Source organism: Panulirus ornatus, chromosome 18 (assembly GCF_036320965.1).
Source record: "Panulirus ornatus isolate Po-2019 chromosome 18, ASM3632096v1, whole genome shotgun sequence".
NCBI classification, from domain to species: domain Eukaryota; kingdom Metazoa; phylum Arthropoda; class Malacostraca; order Decapoda; family Palinuridae; genus Panulirus; species Panulirus ornatus.
The window spans coordinates 1,580,718-1,604,868 of record NC_092241.1 but is presented as its reverse complement, the minus strand read 5'-3'; the positions used below and the strand labels follow the sequence as shown (position 1 = coordinate 1,604,868).

The 24,151-nt window shown below is 41.1% G+C and overlaps 1 protein-coding gene across 1 annotated transcript; it reads right to left on the bottom strand.

Moving 5' to 3' along the window:
- Nucleotides 1-11,586: 11,586 nt before the first annotated feature.
- On the bottom strand, nt 11,587-19,003 carry LOC139755179 (chymotrypsin-like elastase family member 2A). Its single transcript, XM_071673350.1, has 4 exons — nt 18,734-19,003; nt 17,728-17,801; nt 12,308-12,408; nt 11,587-11,734 (listed from the first exon to the last, which is right to left on the bottom strand). The coding sequence occupies exons 1-4, from the start codon at nt 18,978-18,980 to the stop codon at nt 11,587-11,589; spliced, it is 570 nt and encodes a 189-aa protein (XP_071529451.1). The 5' UTR covers nt 18,981-19,003.
- Nucleotides 19,004-24,151: the final 5,148 nt, after the last annotated feature.

Sequence of the window (24,151 nt, the reverse complement as noted above, 5' to 3'; positions counted from 1 at the left end):
GACATATACATACATACACATGTACATAATTCATACTGTCTGCCTTTATTTGTTCCCATCGCCACCTCGCCACACATGGAATAACAACCCCGTCCCCCCTCATGTGTGCGAGGTAGCGCTAGGAAAAACACTAAAGGCCCCATTCGTTCACATTCAGTCTCTATCTGTTATGTAATAATGCACCGAAACCACAGCTCCCTTTCCACATGCAGACCCCACACAACTTTCCATGGTTTACCCCAGACGCTTCACATGCCCTGGTTCAATCCATTGACAGCACGTCGACCCCGGTATACCACATCGTTCCAATTTACTCTATTCCTTGCACGCCTTTCACCCTCCTGCATGTTCAGGCCCCGATCACTCAAAATCTTTTTCACTCCATCTTTCCACCTCCAATTTGGTCTTCCACTTCTCCTCGTTCCCTGCACCTCTGACACATATATCCTCTTTGTCAATCTTTCCTCACTCATTCTCTCCATGTGACCAAACCATTTCAAAACACCCTCTTCTGCTCTCTCAACCACACTCTTTTTATTTCCACACATCTCTTTCACCCTTACATTACTTACTCGATCAAACCACCTCACACCACATATGTCCTGAAACATCTCATTTCCAGCACATCCACCCTCCTGCGCACAACTCTATCCATAGCCCACGCCTCGCAACCATACAACATTGTTGGAACCACTATTCCTTCAAACATACCCATTTTTGCTTTCCGAGATAATGTTCTCGACTTCCACACATTCTTCAAGGCTCCCAGAATTTTCGCCCCCTCCCCCACCCTATGATCCACTTCCGCTTCCATGGTTCCATCCGCTTCCAGATCCACTCCCAGATATCTAAAACACTTCACTTCCTCCAGCTTTTCTCCATTCAAACTTACCTCCCAGTTGACTTGACCCTCAACACTACTGTACCTAATAACCTTGCTCTTATTCACATTTACTCTTAACTTTCTTCTTTCACACACTTTACCAAACTCAGTCAGCAGCTTCTGCAGTTTCTTACAAATAAGCCACCAGCGCTGTATCATCAGCGAACAATAACTGACTCACTTCCCAAGCTCTCTCATCCACAACAGACTGCATACTTGCCCCTCTTTCCAAAACTCTTGCATTCACCTCCCTAACAACCCCATCCATAAACAAATTAAACAACCATGGAGACATCACACACCCCTGCCGCAAACCTACATTCACTGAGAACCAATCACTTTCCTCTCTTCCTACACGTACACATGCCTTACATCCTCGATAAAAACTTTTCACTGCTTCTAACAACTTGCCTCCCACACCATATATTCTTAAAACCTCCACAGAGCATCTCTATCAGCTCTATCATATGCCTTCTCCAGGTCCATAAATGTTACATACAAATCCATTTGTTTTTCTAAGTATTTCTCGCATACATTCTTCAAAGCAAACACCTGATCCACACATCCTCTACCACTTCTGAAACCACACTGCTTTTCCCCAATCTGATGCTCTGTACATGCCTTCACCCTCTCAATCAAAACCCTCCCATATAATTTACCAGGAATACTCAAGAAACTTATACCTCTGTAATTTGAGCACTCACTCTTATCCCCTTTGCCTTTGTACAATGGCACTATGCAAGCATTGCGCCAATCCTTAGGCACCTCACCATGAATCATACATACATTAAATAACCTTACCAACCAGTCAACAATACAGTCACCCCCTTTTTTAATAAATTCCACTGCAATACCATCCAAACCTGCTGCTTTGCCGGCTTTCATCTTCCGTAAAGCTTTTACTACCTCTTCTCTATTTACCAAATCATTTTTCCTAACCCCCTCACTTTGCACACCACCTCGACTAAGACACCCCACATCTGCCACTCTATCATCAAGCACATTCAAAAACCTACAAAATACTCACTCCATCTCCTTCTCACATCACCACTACTTGTTATCACCTCCCTATTAGCCCCCTTCACTGAAGTTCCCATTTGCTCCCTTATCTTACGCACTTTATTTATCTCCTTCCGAAACATCTTTTTATTCTCCCTGAAATTTAATGATACTCTCTCACCCCAACTCTCATTTGCCCTCTTTTTCACCTCTTGCACCTTTCTCTTGACCTCCTGCCTCTTTCTTTTATACCTCTCCCACTCATTTGCATTTTTTCCCTGCAAAAATCGTTCAAATGCCTCTCTCTTCTCTTTCACTAATAATCTTATTTCTTTATCCCACCACTCACTGCCTTTTCTAATGAACCCACCTCCCACGCTTCTCATGCCACAAACATCTTTTGCGCAAGCCATCACTGCTTCCCTAAATACATCCCATTCCTCCCCCACTCCCCTTACCTCCTTTGTTTTCACCTTTTTCCATTCTGTACTCAGTCTTTCCTGGTACTTCCTCACACAAGTCTTCCTCACACCACTCTCTTCACCCCAACATTCTCTCTTCTTTTCTGAAAACCCCCACAAATCTTCACCTTCGCTTCCAAAAGATAATGATCAGACATCCCTCCAGTTGCACCTCTCAGCACATTAACATCCAAAAATCTCTCTTTCGTGCGTCTATCAATTAACGCGTAATCCAATAACGCTCTCTGGCCATCTCTCCTACTTACATACGTATACTTATTTATATCTCGCTTTTTAAACCAGGTATTCCCAATCACCAGTCCTTTTTCAGCACATAAATCTACAAGCTCTTCACCATTTCCATTTACAACACTGAACACTCCATGTATACCAATTATTCCCTCAAATGCCACATTACTCACCTTTGCATTGAAATCACCCATCATTATAACCCGGTCTTGTGCATCAAAACCACTAACATACTCATTCAGCTGCTCCCAAAACACTTGCCTCTCATGATCTTTCTTCTCATGCCCAGGTGCATATGCACCAATAATCACCCATCTCTCTCAATCAACTTTCAGTTTTATCCATATCAATCTAGAATTTACTTTCTTACACTCTGTTACATACTCCTACAACTCCTGATTCAGGAGTAGTGCTACTCCTTCCCTTGCTCTTGTCCTCTCACTGACCCCTGACTTTACTCCCAAGACATTCGCAAACCACTCTTCCCCTTTACCCTTTAGCTTCGTTTCACTCAGAGCCAAAACATCCAGGTTTCTTTCCTCAAACATACTACCTATCTCTCCTGTTTTTTCATCTTGGTTACATCCACACACATTTAGACACCCGAATCTGAGCCTTCGAGGAGGATGAGCACTTCTCGCGTGACTCATTCTTCTGTTTCCCCTTTTAGAAAGATAGAATACACACACACACACACACACACACACACACACACACACACACACACACACACACATATATATATATATATATATATATATATATATATATATATATATATATATATATATATATATATATATATATATATATATATATATATATATATATATATATATATATATGTATATATATGTATATGTATATGGAAGTAAGGGGAGTGGGGGAGGAATGGGATGTATTTAGGGAGTCAGTGATGGATTGCGCAAAAGATGCTTGTGGCATGAGAAGAGTGGGAGGTGGGTTGATTAGAAAGGGTAGTGAGTGGTGGGATGAAGAAGTAAGAGTATTAGTGAAAGAGAAGAGAGCGGCATTTGGACGATTTTTGCAGGGAAAGAATGCAACTGATTGGGAGATGTATAAAAGAAAGAGACTGAAGGTCAAGAGAAAGGTGCAAGAGGTGAAAAAAAGGGCAAATGAGAGTTGAGGTGAGAGAGTATCATTAAATTTTAGGGAGAATAAAAAGATGTTCTGGAAGGAGGTAAATAAAGTGCGTAAGAGAAGGGAGCAAATGGGAACTTCAATGAAGGGCGCAAATGGGGAGGTGATAACAAGTAGTGGTGATGTGAGAAGGAGATGGAGTGAGTATTTTGAGGGTTTGCTGAATGTGTTTGATGATGGAGTGGCAGATATAGGGTGTTTTGGTCGAGGTGGTGTGCAAAGTGAGAGGGTTAGGGAAAATGATTTGGTAAACAGAGAAGAGGTAGTAAAAGCTTTGCGGAAGATGAAAGCCGGGAAGGCAGCAGGTTTGGATTGTATTACAGTGGAATTTATTAAAAAAGGGGGTGACTGTATTGTTGACTGGTTGGTAAGGTTATTTAATGTATGTATGACTCATGGTGAGGTGCCTGAGGATTGGCGGAATGCGTGCATAGTGCCATTGTACAAAGGCAAAGGGGATAAGAGTGAGTGCTCAAATTACAGAGGTATAAGATTGTTGAGTACTCCTGGTAAATTATATGGGAGGATATTGATTGAGAGGGTGAAGGCATGTACAGAGCATCAGATTGGGGAAGAGCAGTGTGGTTTCAGAAGTGGTAGAGGATGTGTGGATCAGGTGTTTGCTTTGAAGAATGTATGTGAGAAATACTTAGAAAAGCAAATGGATTTGTATGTAGCATTTATGGATCTGGAGAAGGCATATGATAGAGTTGATAGAGATGCTCTGTGGAAGGTATTAAGAATATATGGTGTGGGAGGCAAGTTGTTAGAAGCAGTGAAAAGTTTTTATCGAGGATGTAAGGCATGTGTACGTGTAGGAAGAGAGGAAAGTGATTGGTTCTCAGTGAATGTAGGTTTGCGGCAGGGGTGTGTGATGTCTCCATGGTTGTTTAATTTGTTTATGGATGGGGTTGTTAGAGAGGTGAATGCAAGTGTTTTGCAAAGAGGGGCAAGTATGAAGTCTGTTGGGGATGACAGAGCTTGGGAAGTGAGTCAGTTGTTGTTCGCTGATGATACAGCGCTGGTGGCTGATTCATGTGAGAAACTGCAGAAGCTGGTGACTGAGTTTGGTAAAGTGTGTGAAAGAAGAAAGTTAAGAGTAAATGTGAATAAGAGCAAGGTTATTAGGTACAGTAGGGTTGAGGGTCAAGTCAATTGGGAGGTGAGTTTGAATGGAGAAAAACTGGAGGAAGTGAAGTGTTTTAGATATCTGGGAGTGGATCTGGCAGCGGATGGAACCATGGAAGCGGAAGTGGATCATAGGGTGGTGGAGGGGGCGAAAATCCTGGGAGCCTTGAAGAATGTGTGGAAGTCGAGAACATTATCTCGGAAAGCAAAAATGTGTATGTTTGAAGGAATAGTGGTTCCAACAATGTTTTATGGTTGCGAGGCGTGGGCTAAGGATAGAGTTGTGCGCAGGAGGATGGATGTGCTGGAAATGAGATGTTTGAGGACAATGTGTGGTGTGAGGTGGTTTGATCGAGTAAGTAACGTAAGGGTAAGAGAGATGTGTGGAAATAAAAAGAGCGTGGTTGAGAGAGCAGAAGAGGGTGTTTTGAAATGGTTTGGGCACATGGAGAGAATGAGTGAGGAAAGATTGACCAAGAGGATATATGTGTCGGAGGTGGAGGGAACGAGGAGAAGAGGTAGACCAAATTGGAGGTGGAAAGATGGAGTGAAAAAGATTTTGTGTGATCGGGGCCTGAACATGCGGGAGGGTGAAAGGAGGGCAAGGAATAGAGTGAATTGGAGCGATGTGGTATACCGGGGTTGACGTGCTGTCAGTGGATTGAATCAAGGCATGTGAAGCGTCTGGGGTAAACCATGGAAAGCTGTGTAGGTATATATATTTTTGTGTGTGGACGTATGTATATACATGTGTATGGGGGTGGGTTGGGCCATTTCTTTCGTCTGTTTCCTTGCGCTACCTCGCAAACGCGGGAGACAGCGACAAAGCAAAAAAAAAAAAAGATATATATATATATATATATATATATATATACATACGAATAAAGTGTATATGAACGCGCACCTTCATAGAACATTCAAAGCTCCAACAGCCAGGATCGAACCTGGGACCCCTTGTGCAAGAGGCAGGCATGCTAATTGCTAGGCTAAGGGACTGTATAATAGAAAACAAATATTCGAAATACTAAGTACTCGAATACCCTTCGTCTCACAATGGTGAGCAACGGGGTCAATCGGTTGTTTCCGAACAGAACACATAGCCAGCTGACAGCGTTTTACCGAACCTGACTGTACAACGCGGAGTTATATGAATACGAATATAGTGTATATGAACGCACTCCTTCATATATACATAAATACATATATATATATATATATATATATATATATATATATATATATATATATATATATATATATATATATATATGTGAGTCCTAGGGGAAAATGAAACACGATAAGGTTCCCAAGTGCACTTTCGTGTAATATTTACATCATCATGGAAGACACGAGAGAGAAATATAAGTCAGTTGCTATACATCGAAGAGACGAAGGTAGGACGCCGTTTGGTCAACATATGATTGTCCAAAACAAAGAACGAACGTTCATAATCTTATCATTTTACAAATTTGATCAACAATAAAATTATCTAATTTGTATAGACCATCTCTAATATTATGATTATAATTCTTTGTGTATTTAATAATAGAAGATTCTATGATATTTTTCTTGGTAATAGGGTTAGAGTTAATAATGATTGTCCTAAACATAAAACGAGCGTTTATAAACTTATCATTTTACAAATTTTATGAACAAACAGTTATCTAATTTGTATAGACCATCACTAATATTAAGATTATAATGCTTTGTGTATTTAATAACAGAAGATTCAATAATATTTCTTTTGGTAATAGGGTTAAATTTAATAACTGAGATGACGTTACTCCAGTCAATACAATGATGATAGTTTTTAACGTGATTAAACGAGGCATTTGATTCTTGTCCCGTTCTTATACTATATTTATGTTGCTTAAGTCTAACAGAAAGATCCTTGCCAGTCTGACCAGCATGAAATTTATCACATTTTCCACAAGGCACTTTATAGATGCATCAAAGTGAATTCTGTGGTGAATTCCTGATTAAGGTATTCTTTATAGTATTATTGTTGCTAAAGGCAGCATTTACATTAAAGGATTTAAGCAACATGGGAAGCAAAGTGAAATCATTATTAAAAGGGAGAACTAAAAGATTCTTGGTGTCAATGGGAGGTTTGGGCTCAACTCTATAAAATGATTTCTTTGCTAACTTAATGGATTTATCAATGAAAGATCTAGGGTACTTTAACTTGGATCCAATAGAATATATCTTCTCAAACTCATCATCAATAAACTCTGGACTGGAAATACGTATGCTCTAAGGAACATAGATTGAAATGATGATAATTTAACTCTGTCATGTTGAGATGAATAATATTGAATATATGAATATATATTGGTGGGTTTTCTGTATATGCTAAACTTAAACTTGTTTCCTTGTTTATGGATCATGCAATCTAAAAATGGTAACATACCATTATTTTCATTTTCTAAAGTAAATTTGATGGAAGGTACTAAATTGTTAAGTAAGGGGAGAAATATTTGTAAATTTTCATTTGTTGGCCAAACACAAATAACATCATCTACATACCTAAACCAAATTGCATTAAAAGGTAAAATATCCTTTAGTAATTTTATTTCAAAAAATTTCATATAAAGATTACTTACTACAGGTGAAAGAGGGTTACCCATTGCCATACCAAGTTTTTGAGCATACTAATCTCCATTAAATTGAAATACACAGTCTTTTATACACAATTTTATCGGTTCAATGAGATTATACTTTGAAACAGATAAATGAATATCATCCAAGACATCAAATAAACATTCTAAAAGGTCATCAATTGGAACTGTAGTGAAAAGTGAGGAAACATCAAAGCTAAGTAGTTTAAAATCAAAATTAACATTTGCATTGTTTAGCTTGTTGACTAAATCTACATTGTTCATGATATTAGAATTTGATACCTTACACACTAAAGGGCTTTATAAAGAAACTAACCATTTTGACAATTTATATGTGATGGACCCTACTGAACTCACTATAGGTCTTGCTGGAAAATTCTGTTTATGTGTTTTGATAATGAATGATCTTCTAAAAGATGACACAACATATTCTAAACTTAGTAAAAATCCCTTAGAGGCAGTTAGTGATCATATCAATAAAGAAATGAAGTTGTTGTTTAAAGGTAACACTTCTCTTATCAAAAGTTTGTCATCTTTGTCCCCTTCATTGCCATATATGTATGGACTTATCAAAACACATAAACAGAATTTTCCAGCAAGACCTATAGTGAGTTCAGTAGGGTCCATCACATATAAATTGTCAAAATGGTTAGTTTCTTTATTATGCCCTTTAGTGGGTAAGGTATCAAATTCTAATATCATGAACAATGTAGATTTAGTCAACAAGCTAAACAATATCAATGTTGATTTTGATTTTAAACTAGTTAGCTTTGATGTTTCCTCACTTTTCACTACAGTTCCAGTTGATGACCTTTTAGAATATTTATTTGCTGTCTTGGATGATATTCATTTACCTGTTTCAAAGTATAATCTCATTGAACCGATAAAATTGTGTATAAAAGACTGTGTATTTCAATTTAATGGAGATTATTATGCTCAAAAATTTGGTATGGCAATGGGTAACCCTCTTTCACCTGTACTAAGTAATGTTTATATGGAATTTTTTGGAACAGAATTACTAGAGGATATTTTACCTTTTAATGCAATTTGGTCTAGGTATGTAGATGATGTTCTTTGTGTTTGGCCAACAAATGAAAATTTACAAATATTTCTCCCCGTACTTAACAATTTAGTACCTTCCATCATATTTACTTAAGTTTAGCATATACAGAAAACCCACTAGTGTATGTTCATATATTCATTATTAATCATCTCAACATGACATAGTTAAATCATCATCATTTCAATCTATGCTCCTTAGGGCATTACGTTTTTGCAGTCCAGGGTTTATTGATGATGAGTTTGAGAAGATATTTTCTATTGGATCCAAGTTAAAGTACCCTAGATCTTTCATTGATAAATCCCTGAAGTTAGCAAAGAAATCATTTTATAGAGTTGAGCCCAAACCTCCCATTGACACCAAGAATCTTTTAGTTCTCGCTTTTAATGTTAATTTCACTTTTCTTACCATGTTGCTTAAACCCTTTAATATAAATGCTGCCTTAGCAACAATAATACTATAAAGAATACCTTAATCAGGAATTCACCAGAGAATTCACTTGGATGCATCTATAAAGTGCCTTGTGGAAAATGTAATAAATTTCATGTTGGTCAGACTGGTAAGGATCTTTCTGTTAAACTTAAGCAACATAGATATAGTATAAGAATGGGACAAGAATCAAATGCCTCGTTTAATCACGTTAAAAACTATCATCATTATATTGACTGGAGTAACGCCATCTCAGTTATTAACTCTAACTCTATTACCAAGAGAAATATTATTGAATCTTCTATTATTAAACACACAAAGAATTATAATCTTAATATTAGTGATGGTCTTCACAAATTAGATAACTTTACTGTTCATAAAATTTATAAAATGGGAAGTTTATGAACACTCGTTTTATGTTTTGGACAATCGTTATTAACTCTAACTCTATTACCAAGAGAAATATCATTGAATCCTCTATCATTGAATACACAAAGAATTATAATCTTAATATTAGTGATGGTCTATACAAATTAGATATTTTCATTGTTGATCAAATTTGTAAAATGATAAGTTTATGAACGCTCGTTGTTTGTTTTGGAAAATCATATGTTTACCAAATGGCGTCCTAGCTTCGTCTCTTCGATGTATATCAACTGACTTATATTTCTCTCTTGTGCCTCCCTGATGATGTAATTATAACACGAAAGTGCACTTGGGAACCTTATCGTGTTTCATTTTCCCCGTGGACTCACAGGAATATCTTGATCACGCGCAAAATTGTGATTCTTCTCAACATATGAAAGGGAAACAGACGAAAGAAATGGCCCCCCCCCCCCATACACATGTACATACACACGTCCACACACGCAAATATACATACCTACACAGCTTTCCATGGTTTACCCCAGACGCTTCACATGCCTTGCTTCAATCCACTGACAGCACGTCAACCCCTGTATACCACATGACTCCAATTCACTCTATTTCTTGCCCTCCTTTCACCTCCTGCATGTTCAGGCCCCGATCACACAAAATCTTTTTCACTCCATCTTTCCACCTCCAATTTGGTCTCCCTCTTCTCCTCGTTCCCTCCACCTCCGACACATATATCCTCTTGGTCAATCTCTCCTCACTCATTCTCTCCATGTCAAAATTCAAAATCCTCGTTTAACCACGTTATTCAAACTATCTTCCTTACTATTACTGTAACCATCTCAGTACTTAACTTCTAAACTCTCATTTACCAAGCGACATATTATCTGAATCTCTATTATAACACACACAGAATCATAATCTTATATATATATATATATATATATATATATATATATATATATATGTTGAGAAGAATCACATCACAATTTTGTATATATATATATTTTTTTTTTTTTGCTTTGTCGCTGTCTCCCGCGTTTGCGAGGTAGCGCAAGGAAACAGACGAAAGAAATGGCCCAACCCACCCTCATACACATGTATATACATACGTCCACACACGCAAATATACATACCTACACAGCTTTCCATGGTTTACCCCAGACGCTTCACATGCCTTGATTCAATCCACTGACAGCACGTCAACCCCGGTATACCACAACGCTCCAATTCACTCTATTCCTTGCCCTCCTTTCACCCTCCTGCATGTTCAGGCCCCGATCACACAAAATCTTTTTCACTCCATCTTTCTACCTCCAATTTGGTCTCCCTCTTCTCCTCGTTCCCTCCACCTCCGACACATATATCCTCTTGGTCAATCTTTCCTCACTCATTCTCTCCATGTGCCCAAACCATTTCAAAACACCCTCTTCTGCTCTCTCAACCACGCTCTTTTTATTTCCACACATCTCTCTTACCCTTACGTTACTTACTCGATCAAACCACCTCACACCACACATTGTCCTCAAACATCTCATTTCCAGCACATCCATCCTCCTGCGCACAACTCTATCCATAGCCCACGCCTCGCAACCATACAACATTGTTGGAACCACTATTCCTTCAAACATACCCATTTTTGCTTTCCGAGATAATGTTCTCGACTTCCACACATTCTTCAAGGCTCCCAGAATTTTCGCCCCCTCCCCCACCCTATGATCCACTTCCGCTTCCATGGTTCCATCCGCTGCCAGATCCACTCCCAGATATCTTAAACACTTCACTTCCTCCAGTTTTTCTCCATTCAAACTCACCTCCCAGTTGACTTGACCCTCAACCCTACTGTACCTAATAACCTTGCTCTTATTCACATTTACTCTTAACTTTCTTCTTTCACACACTTTACCAAACTCAGTCACCAGCTTTTGCAGTTTCTCACATGAATCAGCCACCAGCGCTGTATCATCAGCGAACAACAACTGACTCACTTCCCAAGCTCTCTCATCCCCAACAGACTTCATACTTGCCCCACTTTCCAAAACTCTTGCATTCACCTCCCTAACAACCCCATCCAAAAACAAATTAAACAACCATGGAGACATATATATATATATATATATATATATATATATATATATATATATATATATATATATATATATATATATATATATATATATATATATATATATATATATATCACCTGGAGCTCCCTTGGACTTACTAGATGAGTGCTATATCATAAGCAGGGAACATGTAACCCCAGTGAATGGCGTAGGCCGCGGCATAAACATTGTATCCCCCGTGGGTGCCAGGATTCAGTCTGTCGTGGGCGCCAACAGTGACTCTGATGCTCCGAATCCGTACAGACCTGTGGAGGTGGAATAAATGATCAAAGCGCCCAGAATAACAACGGGTGTCTTCAGTTGTTCTTTAAATGAAAATAGTTATGATTTACTAAAGATGATGAAGATCCTTCTGTAGATGTCAGAAAGAGAAAATATCAAGAATGTATTATTACTATTCATTTTTATTCTACTTGCTACCCTACTGATGCATGAACGTATAACATATCTATTTTGTTTTGTAAGGCATGAGGGCCTCATCTGGTGGCACGGAGATTGCTTACCTTGTGACAGTGAAGGTTAATTTGGCAACCCTGTGAGAGCTTATCTGATGATATTGAGGGCTAATCTGGTAACCTGGTGAGTGCTTACCTGGTGACACCGAGGGCTTACTTATTGATATAGTTTAAGTTCACCTAGTGACACTGGGGTGTCCACCTGATGACCTGGTAAGAGCTATCTTGGTGACACATTAAGTGCTCAGCTAGTGACGCAGTGAGGGACCACAAGGTGAAACAGTGAAGGTTCTCCTGGTAACACGATGAGGGCTTTCCTGGTTACACTGTGAGGGCTAACCTGTTGACACAGCAAGGGCTCACCTGGAGAGACAATGGGCTGCAGTCATGACCCATTGGTTGCTGATAATGGAGCCTCCACAACTGGCAGCCCTTCCGTCAATCCAAAATGTCATCACCCACACCTGCAGCACACAAGATATTAGTACTAGTCGGCCTGAACTTGTTCCTGAGCTGACGATAAGAAAATATGAATACGGAAGTCTGACCGACCTTACTTAGTTGCAAACGGTAGTGGACTTGACCTTGATTAAGTGATAAATGCTGTGGGTTTGATTTGGGTCATGTGAAACCAGGAGTATGGTTGACATTAGTTCAGTGTAAACAGTATTGGGGTTGATCCGAGCCCAAAGTAAAGGGAGATATGGTTGATCTTACCCTAGTACTCGTGTCAATAGGGATGCACTTAATCGAGATAAATAATATTACGAAAGACCTTCATAAGCACAAACGTCTACTGTTGCAAACAGAAGTGGACCATCTGACGGACTGGACTTATAATTCGCAATTAGTTCTCAGTATCGTTTTCAGTCTAGCGTATCAGAAATAAAAGAGGGGAAAAAATACAATATGAATTCTGTAGACCTACAAAACGTAAATGAGGAAAGGAATTTACGTATAACTAGTGCAAATCATTTAAAGTTAAGCAAGTGCGTAGAAGCAGTGAAAAGAGCAAGCATAACTCTAGGCTCCATAGAGAAGGTATTCAGTTTCATATCTAAAGAACTAATTCACATTCTTGCCATTCACTGGTGCGTCCCCACTTTGAATTCAGGAAACGCATGGAAACAATGGAGAGAATACAAGCGAGCTACCATGGTTCATCGCCAAGCGGAAAAACTAATACTACTAAAGCCATCTAAAAGATCTAAATTCAATTAGCTAAGAAAAAAAAAATAAGATGAGGACTATACAGGCTTTCAAAAGGACCAAAGGACTTGAAATTGAAGAAAGCAGCTGTTAAAGGATAGAGCAGCCCGATTTCACTCCTAGCAATGGACACAAACTAGTGGGTAAACTTTCTGTCTTGAAATAGGCAAAATACTTTTTCTTTAAAAATGTTGAAAAAAATGTGGAATAATTTACCAATAAGGGTTGTTGAAAGTAACAATATAGACACGTTTACCAAAAACGTTCGACAAATAGTTAGTTTTTAAGTCCAAAAATGACTTTATTTGTTAAATGTGTACATAGCCTCAGATTCTTATCTCTTTTACAAACGACCTTGAGATAATCCAATGGTCCGTTGTTTTCATCCCTTTGTATTCGTTGTACACTAATGAAGAAGGGGTTATGATGAAGAACTTCTCCCTTGCCTGCCATGACTATTCAGTTCATATTACCTGACATATCATGAAAAGTCAGTTCCATGCTAGGTTGTGTCTGGTTATGTTCTAATACAGAGAGTTTAAAAGGGGTCCTATTGTATGGCAAAATATTCAATCTATTTACATAGGTTATAATGACAGACTCCCAGCCCCTCCGGCACACCGGTCTCACTCACTCCTGGCTCAAACTTCACTTTTAGTCACTCTCCTGGACCACACCCCACAGTCACCCACTTTCCTGGGCCACAGCTAATGCTTGCTCTCCTTGCACTTATCTCGCTCTAACTCTCCTAGCCCACACCTCGCTCCCACACACTCTCCTGGCCCACATCTCAATCTCACACAATCTTCTGACCCAAATCCTGTCCTCGCTCTGCTCGACTATATCCTACCTACACATTACTTTTAACTGTGCGATTAAAGGATCAAATTGCATTACAACTGCAGGGTAAAAAAAGGAAAATTAAGGCTTGGTAGAAGTCGGCTCGTAGGCTACATTGTATAGGCGAAGAGGTCAGGTCAAGTCATATTACACGTCAAGCAAAGGAGGTCAGATCGAGACGCCTACCCTCCATACCAGACAGTGGAGATAGGTTACACCTGGGTCTAGAAATTACGTTCACAAATCATACCACCAGTCTCGTAGAGATATCAATTGAAGAAATTAAATGGCCTTCTCAGAAACAAAATAACTGAATTCAGTTGCTTGATAAATACTGAACAAGTTGATAACATTTTAACAGAAACCCTTCTGAACACAGAGAACAAATTATCTGTAAGGGATAAAGACGGCCAAGAAGGCGAATCTGCAAGCCATGTAAGATCTTAACATCATCGACATTCATAGCGTGGGGGAGGTGGCGAAGGTTATTGGAGCGATAAAGAACATGTGGAAAGAGAAAACGTTATCTCGGAGAGCAAAAATGGTATATTGGAAGGAATAGTAGTTCCAAAAATATCATATGGATGCAAAGCATGGACAGAAAAGGATGGATGTGTTGGAAATGAAATGTTTGAAGACATGTGGTGTGAGGTGGTTTCATAGAATAAATAATGAAAGGGTAAGAGAGATGTGTGGAAATAAAGACAAGAGAGCGTAGAGAGTGTGCTGAAATGGTTTGGACATATGAAGAGAATGGGTGAGGAAAAGTTAAAAAAGGTCATGTTTCAAACGTGAAGGTAACAAGGAGAAGCAGGAGACGAAATTGGAGTTAGAGAGATGCACTGAAGCATGTTTTGAGCGATTGGTACCGGAATATGCAGGAAGGTGAAAGCCGTGCACGGAATAGAGAAAAATGGAACTATATCATGCTGCGGTCAACGTGCCGCAAATGAACTGAACCAGGGCATGTGAAACGTCCGGGGTAAACTGGAAAGGTATTTGGGCCTGGATGTGAATAGGTACTAGTGGTTTCCGTGCATTATTCATTTCTTTGTTTGCTAGCGCTACCTCGCTGACTCAATGGAACCCTATGCTGTTTCGTGTGCGGTTGGGTTGCGCAAGAAATGGATGAAGGCGAACAAGTATGAATATGTACGATTTTAGATATCTAATTTGCACCGACTGCTTTAAGAGTGCAAGAAAGAATCATTTTATCATTCTTTAAGATCAAGAATAGTATAGAAGTTTTAACTCGGGAGGCTGGAGCTCAGGTTGAAATTGGGGAGAGAACATTCGCTTTGCTCTTCTTTTCTGCTACTGCTTTTAAGGGGACCGCATCTATTGTTTTCAAGTAGTTTTAAAACCAGACCTCCTAGCATGGACTTTGGCTCTGTGTATGGAAGTAAATCTCACTCACTCTCCTTTCACATACCCCATTCTCCTGGTTCAGACTCCTCAATCATTTTTCTGTCCCACATTTTGCCCTCGCTATTATGCACCATACGCAACCTTCACTCACGTTTCTCACCTACACCCTACCCTTATTTTCTTGGCCAACCCCCTGCTCCTGGCTAAAACCTCGCCTCCAGTCTCCTAGCGTACATTCGCACTAACACTCCTGGCCAAAACTTCGCTGTAAGTCTAGTCAACACGTCACGCTAACAGTGTCCTGGCCAACATCCTGCCTGACCCACACTTCACCTTCACTCTCCAGGCCCACATCCCGGCCTTACTTTCCTGGTCCACACCCCCGCTTCACTCTCCTGGCCTATACCTCGCACTCACTCTCCTGGCCCACACACTGGCTTCACTCTCCTGACCCACACCTTGCTTTAACTCTCCAGGCCCACACCTAGGCTTCACTCTTCTGGCCCACATCTTGACTTCACTCTTCTGGCCCAAACCCCAGCTTCACTCTCCTGGCACACACCCTGGCTTAACTCTCCTGGCCCACACCCCAGATTTTCTCACCTGGCACACATCTTACCTTCACTCTCCTCGCCCACACCTCAGCTTCACTCTCCTGACCCACACCCCAGCTTCACTCTCCTGACCCACACCCGAGCTTCATTCTCTTAACCCACACATCAGCTTCATGCAACTAGCACTCACTTCGCTCTCACTCTTCTGACCCACATCTCAGTTTTACACTCTTGACCCCCACACCAGATTCACGCACGTGGCCCACACTTCGCTCTCAGTCTTCTAGCCGGCTTCACTCTCCTGGTCCACACCCCGGCTTCACTCTCCTTTCCCACACTTTTTCCTCACTCTCCTAGCCCACACTTCTCCCTCATCCTTCTGGCTCACACCCAACTTTACTCACCTGACCAACATTCCAGCTTCACTCTCCTAACCCACACTTCGATCTCACTGTTCTGACCTTCACCTCAGCTTCATGCTCCTGGCCCAGACTCCGCCTTCACTCTCCTGACCCACACTCCAGCTTCACTCTCTTGACCTACACACCGGCTTCACGCACGTGGCCCACACTTCGTACTCAATCTTCTAACCCGCACCCCAGCTTCATTCTCCTGGCTCACATCTCAGCTTCACGCTCCTGGCCCTGACTTCGCTCTCATCCTTCTAGCCCACACACCAGCTTCATTCTCCTGGCTTCACTCTCTTAACCCACACCCTAGCTTAAACTCCCCTAACCCACAGCTCGGCTTCACTCTCCTGGCCCACACTTCGCCCTTACGCGTCTAGCCCACACCCTGGCTTCATTCGCATAACCCACATCCCGACCTCAGTCTCCTGGCCCACACTTCGCCCTCACTCTTGTGACCCACACCCCGGCTTCACTCTCTTGGGATACAACCCACCTTCTCTTTCCTAGCCCACACTTCGCCCTTACGCTTCTGGCCCACACTTCTGACTCACACCCCAACTTCACTCTCCTGGTTCACACTTCGCTTTCACTGTCCTAGCCCACTCTTAACCCATAATCCAGCTTCACTCTCCTAGCCCATATCCCAGCTTCACTTTCCTAACCCACACCCCAGCTTCATGCTTCTGGCCCACTCTTCGCTCTCAGTCTCAGTCACACACTCTTCTGGCTCATACTCCGGCTTAGCTCGCCTGGCCGACACCAAAGCTTCACTTTCCTAACCCACACCACGGCTTCACTCTCCTGGCCCACAATTTACCGTCACTCATCATGCCTACACCTCGGATTCACTCTCCTTACCCACAACCCAGCTTCAATCTCCTAACCCACACCATGGCTTCAGTCTCCTGGCCCACACTTCACTCTCACTCTTCTGGCCCGCACCCCGGCTTCAATCTCCTGACCCATAACCCGGTTTCACTCTCCTGGTCCACATCCCAGCTTCACATTCCTGGCATACACTTCTCCCTTACTCTTCTCACCCACACCCATGCTTCACGCTCCTGGCCCACACTTCACCCTCACTCTGCTGGCCCATACTCCTGTTTCATTCTCCTGACCCACACCCAGGCTCCAATATCCTGGCCCAAAACCGGGCTTCACTCTCCTGGCGAACACCACAGCTTCACTTTCCTGACCCACACTCCGGTTTTGCTCTCCTTGCTCACACCTCGGCTTCACTCTTATGACCCACACCACAACTTCACTCTCCTGGGCCACACCCCAGCTTCACTCTTGGCCCACAGCTCGCCCTCAGAACTGCACAGTAAGACTGTTGTGTGTGTTAGTTCCTCGAGCGACGCAGGACCTTGTCATACCCGCCTTTACTCTCTAGTTGCCTCACCTGCCACGGGTACTCGTTCGGTTTAGTCACTTGTCCGTTGATGATTCTGGTGTTGCGCCGACCACAGGTGTTCCCTGAAACACAGACAACGTCTTGAGCTACGAGTGTAGTTTTGGGATAAGGTGAAGACGTATAAACATTGCCATACTTGTAAGGGGATCTTCGGGTTATTTATACTTTGGGAGGGTTTAGGAGGATGTAAATGTTGCACCATAATGTGACTGTAGAATGATATCTTAAGGATTAAGAAAAGCTGTTGGGGTTGAAGGATGCTGTGAAAGCAGTTGTACAATTTGCGGATCGCAAACTTTGTGACGCGTATGGAATGGGTTTTTCATAGACGTGAAGGTTTTGACTTGTGATAGCGATAATGCAATAGGTGACAATGGGGGTGGTGGAGGAAGAGGCAATAGTAGACAAAAAAAGAGTACAGTGAGTACAAATAACACTTCAGTCTATCAACACTACACATCAAATTTAACACAGGTATACCTTGTGGTACCACTGGTTACTGTCTCCAGATATTCAGCACTGATAGTTTTGCATTGACTTTTATGAGCCTTAGAGTGATGTGTTGCAAGGTATTTAGAGTTTCTCAGTGATATATGCCTTCTTCATATGGTGTAAAAAAAGAGAGAGTTTGGGAGAGTGACTCATGTATTGGTCGAGGGAAGGGGACAACAACTGCCCTATTTCTCTTATATTATATATCAACAAACTTTATATACTAAAACGCGCTATATTCAGGTAACATTGCTGACTTAAATAGTAAAAAGAAAAGGTAAATATTCTCTCCATCCGCATACGTATAACTGATGTGTGACATTAGCCATCTGACCTACATTATAGCACTGTGTTCACTAATGATTAAAAAACAAAGTACAGCAAACTGATGTAAAATGATAGAGAAACAAACATAAGCAGTTATCATGATTATAAACATTTGATAGTTTCTTATGATTCCACACGTGTGAGGTACAGTAAGTTGGGCGATAGGATAACTTACTTGTGTTCCTGGTTGTTGACTTTCCTATAGAAGGTAGTTCGAGAACCTCTGACATCTTTGCAGGGGAAGGAGCCGCCTCTGCAGTCATTTCATCGTAGAGGGGATCGGAAGGGTCGATGTCGAAGTAGAAATTATCGCCTTCAGGGAAGAAGGGCGTCACTGGAGCGGAGGTAGTGTTGTCCTCTGCCACCGCCCACGATACTGCCAACATGGCCACCGTCACCAGCAGCAGACACCGGCCACCCATCACGCTCGGCTTAGGTCACGCTGCCGGCACCAACAACGCCATATATGTATACACACACACACAGACACACAGACACACACACACACACACACACACACACCAACACACACACACATATATATATATATATATATATATATATATATATATATATATATATATATATATATATATATATATATATATATATATATATATATATATATTCCTATGAGTCTACGGGGAAAATGAAACACGAAAAGTTCCCAAGTGCACTTTCGTGTAATGGTCACATCATCAGGTGAGACACAAGAGAGAAATATAAGTCAGTTGATATACATCGAGGAGACGAAGCTAGGATGCCATTTGGTAAACATGTGATTGTCCAAAACATATATATATATATATATATATATATATATATATCATTTATTTTGCTTTGTTGCTGTCTTCCGCGTTAGCGTGGTAGCGCAAGGAAACAGACGAAAGAAATGGCTCACCCCACCCACATACACATGCATATACATACACGGCCACACACGCAAATATACATACCTATACATCTCAATGTACACATATATATACACACACACAGACATATACATATATACACATGTACATAATTCATATTGTTTGCCTTTATTTATTCCCACCCCACCTCGTCACACATGGAATAACAACCCCCTCCCCCTCATGTGTGCGAGGTAGCGCTAGGAAAAGACAACAAAGGCCCCATTCGTTCACACTCAGTCTCTATCTGTCATGTAATAATGCACCGAAACCACAGCTCCCTTTCCATATCCAGGCCCCACAGAACTTTCCATGGTTTACCGCAGACGCTTCACATGCCCTGGTTCAATCCATTGACAGCACATCGACCCCGGTATACCACATCGTTCCAATTCACTCTATTCCTTGCACGCCTTTCACCCTTCTGCATGTTCAGGCCCCGATCACTCAAAATCTTTTTCACTCCATCTTTCCACCTCCAATTTGGTCTCCCACTTCTTCTCCTTCCCTCCACCTCTGACACATATATCCTATTGGTCAATCTTTCCTCACTCATTCTCTCCATGTGACCAAACCATTTGAAAACACCCTTTTCTGCTCTCTCAACCATACTATTTTTATTTCCACACATCTCTCTTACCCTTACATTACTTACACGATCAAACCACCTCACACCACATATTGTCCTGAAACATCTCATTTCCAGCACATCCACCCTCCTGCGCACAAATCTATCCATAGCCCACGCCTCGCAACCATACAACATTGTTGGAACCACTATTCCTTCAAACATACCCATTTTTGCTTTCCGAGATAATGTTCTCGACTTCCAAACATTCTTCAAGGCTCCCAGAATTTTCGCCCCCTCCCCCACCCTATGATTCACTTCCGCTTCAATGGTTCCATCCGCTGCCAGATCCACTCCCAGATATCTAAAACACTTCACTTCCTCCAGTTTTTCTCCATTCAAACTTACATCCCAATTGACTTGACCCTCAACCCTACTGTACCTAATAACCTTGCTCTTATTCACGTTTACTCTTAACTCTCTTCTCTCACACACTTTACCATACTCAGTCACCAGCTTCTGCAGTTTCCCACATGAATCAGCCACCAGCGCTGTATCATCAGCGAACAACAACTGACTCACTTCCCAAGCTCTCTCATCCCGAACAGACTTCATACTTGCCCCTCTTTCCAAAACTTTTGCATTCACCTCCCTAACAACCCCATCCATAAACAAATTAAACAACCATGGAGACATCACACACCCCTGCCGCAAACCTACATTCACTGAGAACCAATCACTTTCCTCTCTTCCTACACGTACACATGCCTTACATCCTCGATAAAAATTTTTCACTGCTTCTAACAACTTGCCTCCCACACCATATATTCTTAATACCTTCCACAGAGCATCTCTATCAACTCTATCATATGCCTTCTCCAGATCCATAAATGCTACATACAAATCCATTTGCTTTTCTAAGTATTTCTCACATACATTCTTCAAAGCAAACACCTGATCCACACATGCTCTACCACTTCTGAAACCACACTGCTTTTCCCCAATCTGATGCTCTGTACATGCCTTTACCCTCTCAATCAATATCCTCCCATACAATTTACCAGGAATACTCAACAAACTTATACCTCTGTAATTTGAGGTATATATATATATATATATATATATATATATATATATATATATATATATATATATATATATATATATATATATATATATATATATATATATATATATATATATATATATGTAGGAATAGAGGAAAGTGATTGGTTCTCAGTGAATGTAGGTTTGCGACAGGGGTGTGTGATGTCTCCATGGTTGTTTAATTTGTTTATGGATGAGGTTGTTAGGGAGGGGAATGCAAGAGTTTTGGAAAGAGGGGCAAGTATGAAGTCTGTTGGGGATGAGAGAGCTTGGGAAGTGAGTCAGTTGTTGTTCGCTGATGATACAGCGCTGGTGGCTGATTCATGTGAGAAACTGCAGAAGCTGGTGACTGAGTTTGGTAAAGTGTGTGAAAGAAGAAAGTTAAGAGTAAATGTGAATAAGAGCAAGGTTATTAGGTACAGTAGGGTTGAGGGTCAAGTCAACTGGGAGGTAAGTTTGAATGGAGAAAAACTGGAGGAAGTAAAGTGTTTTAGATATCTGGGAGTGGATCTGGCAGCGGATGGAACCATGGAAGCGGAAGTGGATCATAGGGTGGGGGAGGGGGCGAAAATTCTGGGAGCCTTGAAGAATGTGTGGAAGTCGAGAACATTATCTCGGAAAGCAAAAATGGGTATGTTTGAAGGAATAGTTATTCCAACAATGTTGTATGGTTGCGAGGCGTGGGCTATAGATAGAGTTGTGCGCAGGAGGATGGATGTGCTGGAAATGAGATGTTTGAGGACAATGTGTGGTGTGAGGTGGTTTGATCGAGTAAGTAACATAAGGGTAAGAGAGATGTGTGGAAATAAAAAGAGCGTGGTTGAGAGAGCAGAAGAGGGTGTTTTGAAATGGTTTGGGCACATGGAGAGAATGAGTGAGGAAAGATTGACCAAGAGGATATATGTGTCGGAGGTGGAGGGAACGAGGAGAAGAGGGAGACCAAATTGGAGGTGGAAAGATAGAGTGAAAAAGATTTTGTGTGATCGGGGCCTGAACATGCAGGAGGGTGAAAGGAGGGATAGGGTAGAAAGAATACTTCCTAGGTATTCCCTGCGTGTCGTAGAAGGCGACCAAGTGGGGAGGGAGCGGGGGGCTGGAAATCCTCCCCTCTCATTTTTTTTTTTTTTTTCAAAAGAAGGAACAGAGAAGGGGGCCAGGTGAGGATATTCCCTCATAGGCCCAGTCCTCTGTTCTTAACGCTACCTTGCTAATGCGGGAAATGGCGAATAGTTTGAAAGAAAAAGAAATATATATATATATATATATATATATATATATATATATATATATATATATATATATATATATATATATATATATATATATATATATATATATATATATATATATATACATATATATATATATATATATATATATATATATATATATATATATATATATATATATATATATATATATACATATATATATATATATATATATATTTTTTTTTTCTTTTTTTTTTTTGCTTTGTCGCTGTCTCCCGCGTTTGCGAGATAGCGCAAGGAAACAGACGAAAGAAATGGCCCAACCCACCCCCATACGCATGCCTTGATTCAATCCACTGACAGCACGTCAACCCCGGTATGGTACCACATCGCTCCAATTCACTCTATTCTTTGCCCTCCTTTCACCCTCCTGCATGTTCAGGCCCCGATCACACAAAATCTTTTTCACTCCATCTTTCCACCTCCAATTTGGTCTCCCTCTTCTCCTCGTTCCCTCCACCTCCGACACATATATCCTCTTGGTCAATCTTTCCTCACTCATTCTCTCCATGTGACCAAACCATTTCAAAACACCCTCTTCTGCTCTCTCAACCACGCTCTTTTTATTTCCACACATCTCTCTTACCCTTACGTTACTTACTCGATCAAACCACCTCACACCACACATTGTCCTCAAACATCTCATTTCCAGCACATCCATCCTCCTGCGCACCAATCTATCCATAGTCCATGCCTCGCAACCATACAACATTGTTGGAACCACTATTCCTTCAAACATACCCATTTTTGCTTTCCGAGATAATGTTCTCGACTTCCACACATTCTTCAAGGCTCCCAGAATTTTCGCCCCCTCCCCCACCCTATGATCCACTTCCGCTTCCATGGTTCCATCCGCTGCCAGATCCACTCCCAGATATCTAAAACACTTCACTTCCTCCAGTTTTTCTCCATTCAAACTCACCTCCCAATTGAATTGACCCTCAACCCTACTGTACCTAATAACCTTGCTCTTATTCACATTTACTCTTAACTTTCTTCTTTCACACTTTACCAAACTCAGTCACCAGCTTCTGCAGTTTCTCACATGAATCAGCCACCAGCGCTGTATCATCAGCGAACAACAACTGACTCACTTCCCAAGCTCTCTCATCCCCAACAGACTTCATACTTGCCCCTCTTTCCAAAACTCTTGCATTCACCTCCCTAACAACCCCATCCATAAACAAATTAAACAACCATGGAGACATCACACACCCCTGCCGCAAACCTACATTCACTGAGAACCAATCACTTTCCTCTCTTCCTACACGTACACATGCCTTACATCCTCGATAAAAACTTTTCACTGCTTCTAACAACTTGCCTCCCACACCATATATTCTTAATACCTTCCACAAAGCATCTCTATCAATTCTATCATATGCCTTCTCCAGATCCATAAATGCTACATACAAATCCATTTGCTTTTCTAAGTATTTCTCACATACATTCTTCAAAGCAAACACCTGATCCACACATCCTCTACCACTTCTGAAACCACACTGCTCTTCCCCAATCTGATGCTCTGTACATGCCTTCACCCTCTCAATCAATACCCTCCCATATAATTTGCCAGGAATACTCAACAAAGTTATACCTCTGTAATTTGAGCACTCACTCTTATCCCCTTTGCCTTTGTACAATGGCACTATGCACGCATTCCGCCAATCCTCAGGCACCTCACCATAAGTCATACATACATTAAATAACCTTACCAACCAGTCAACAATACAGTC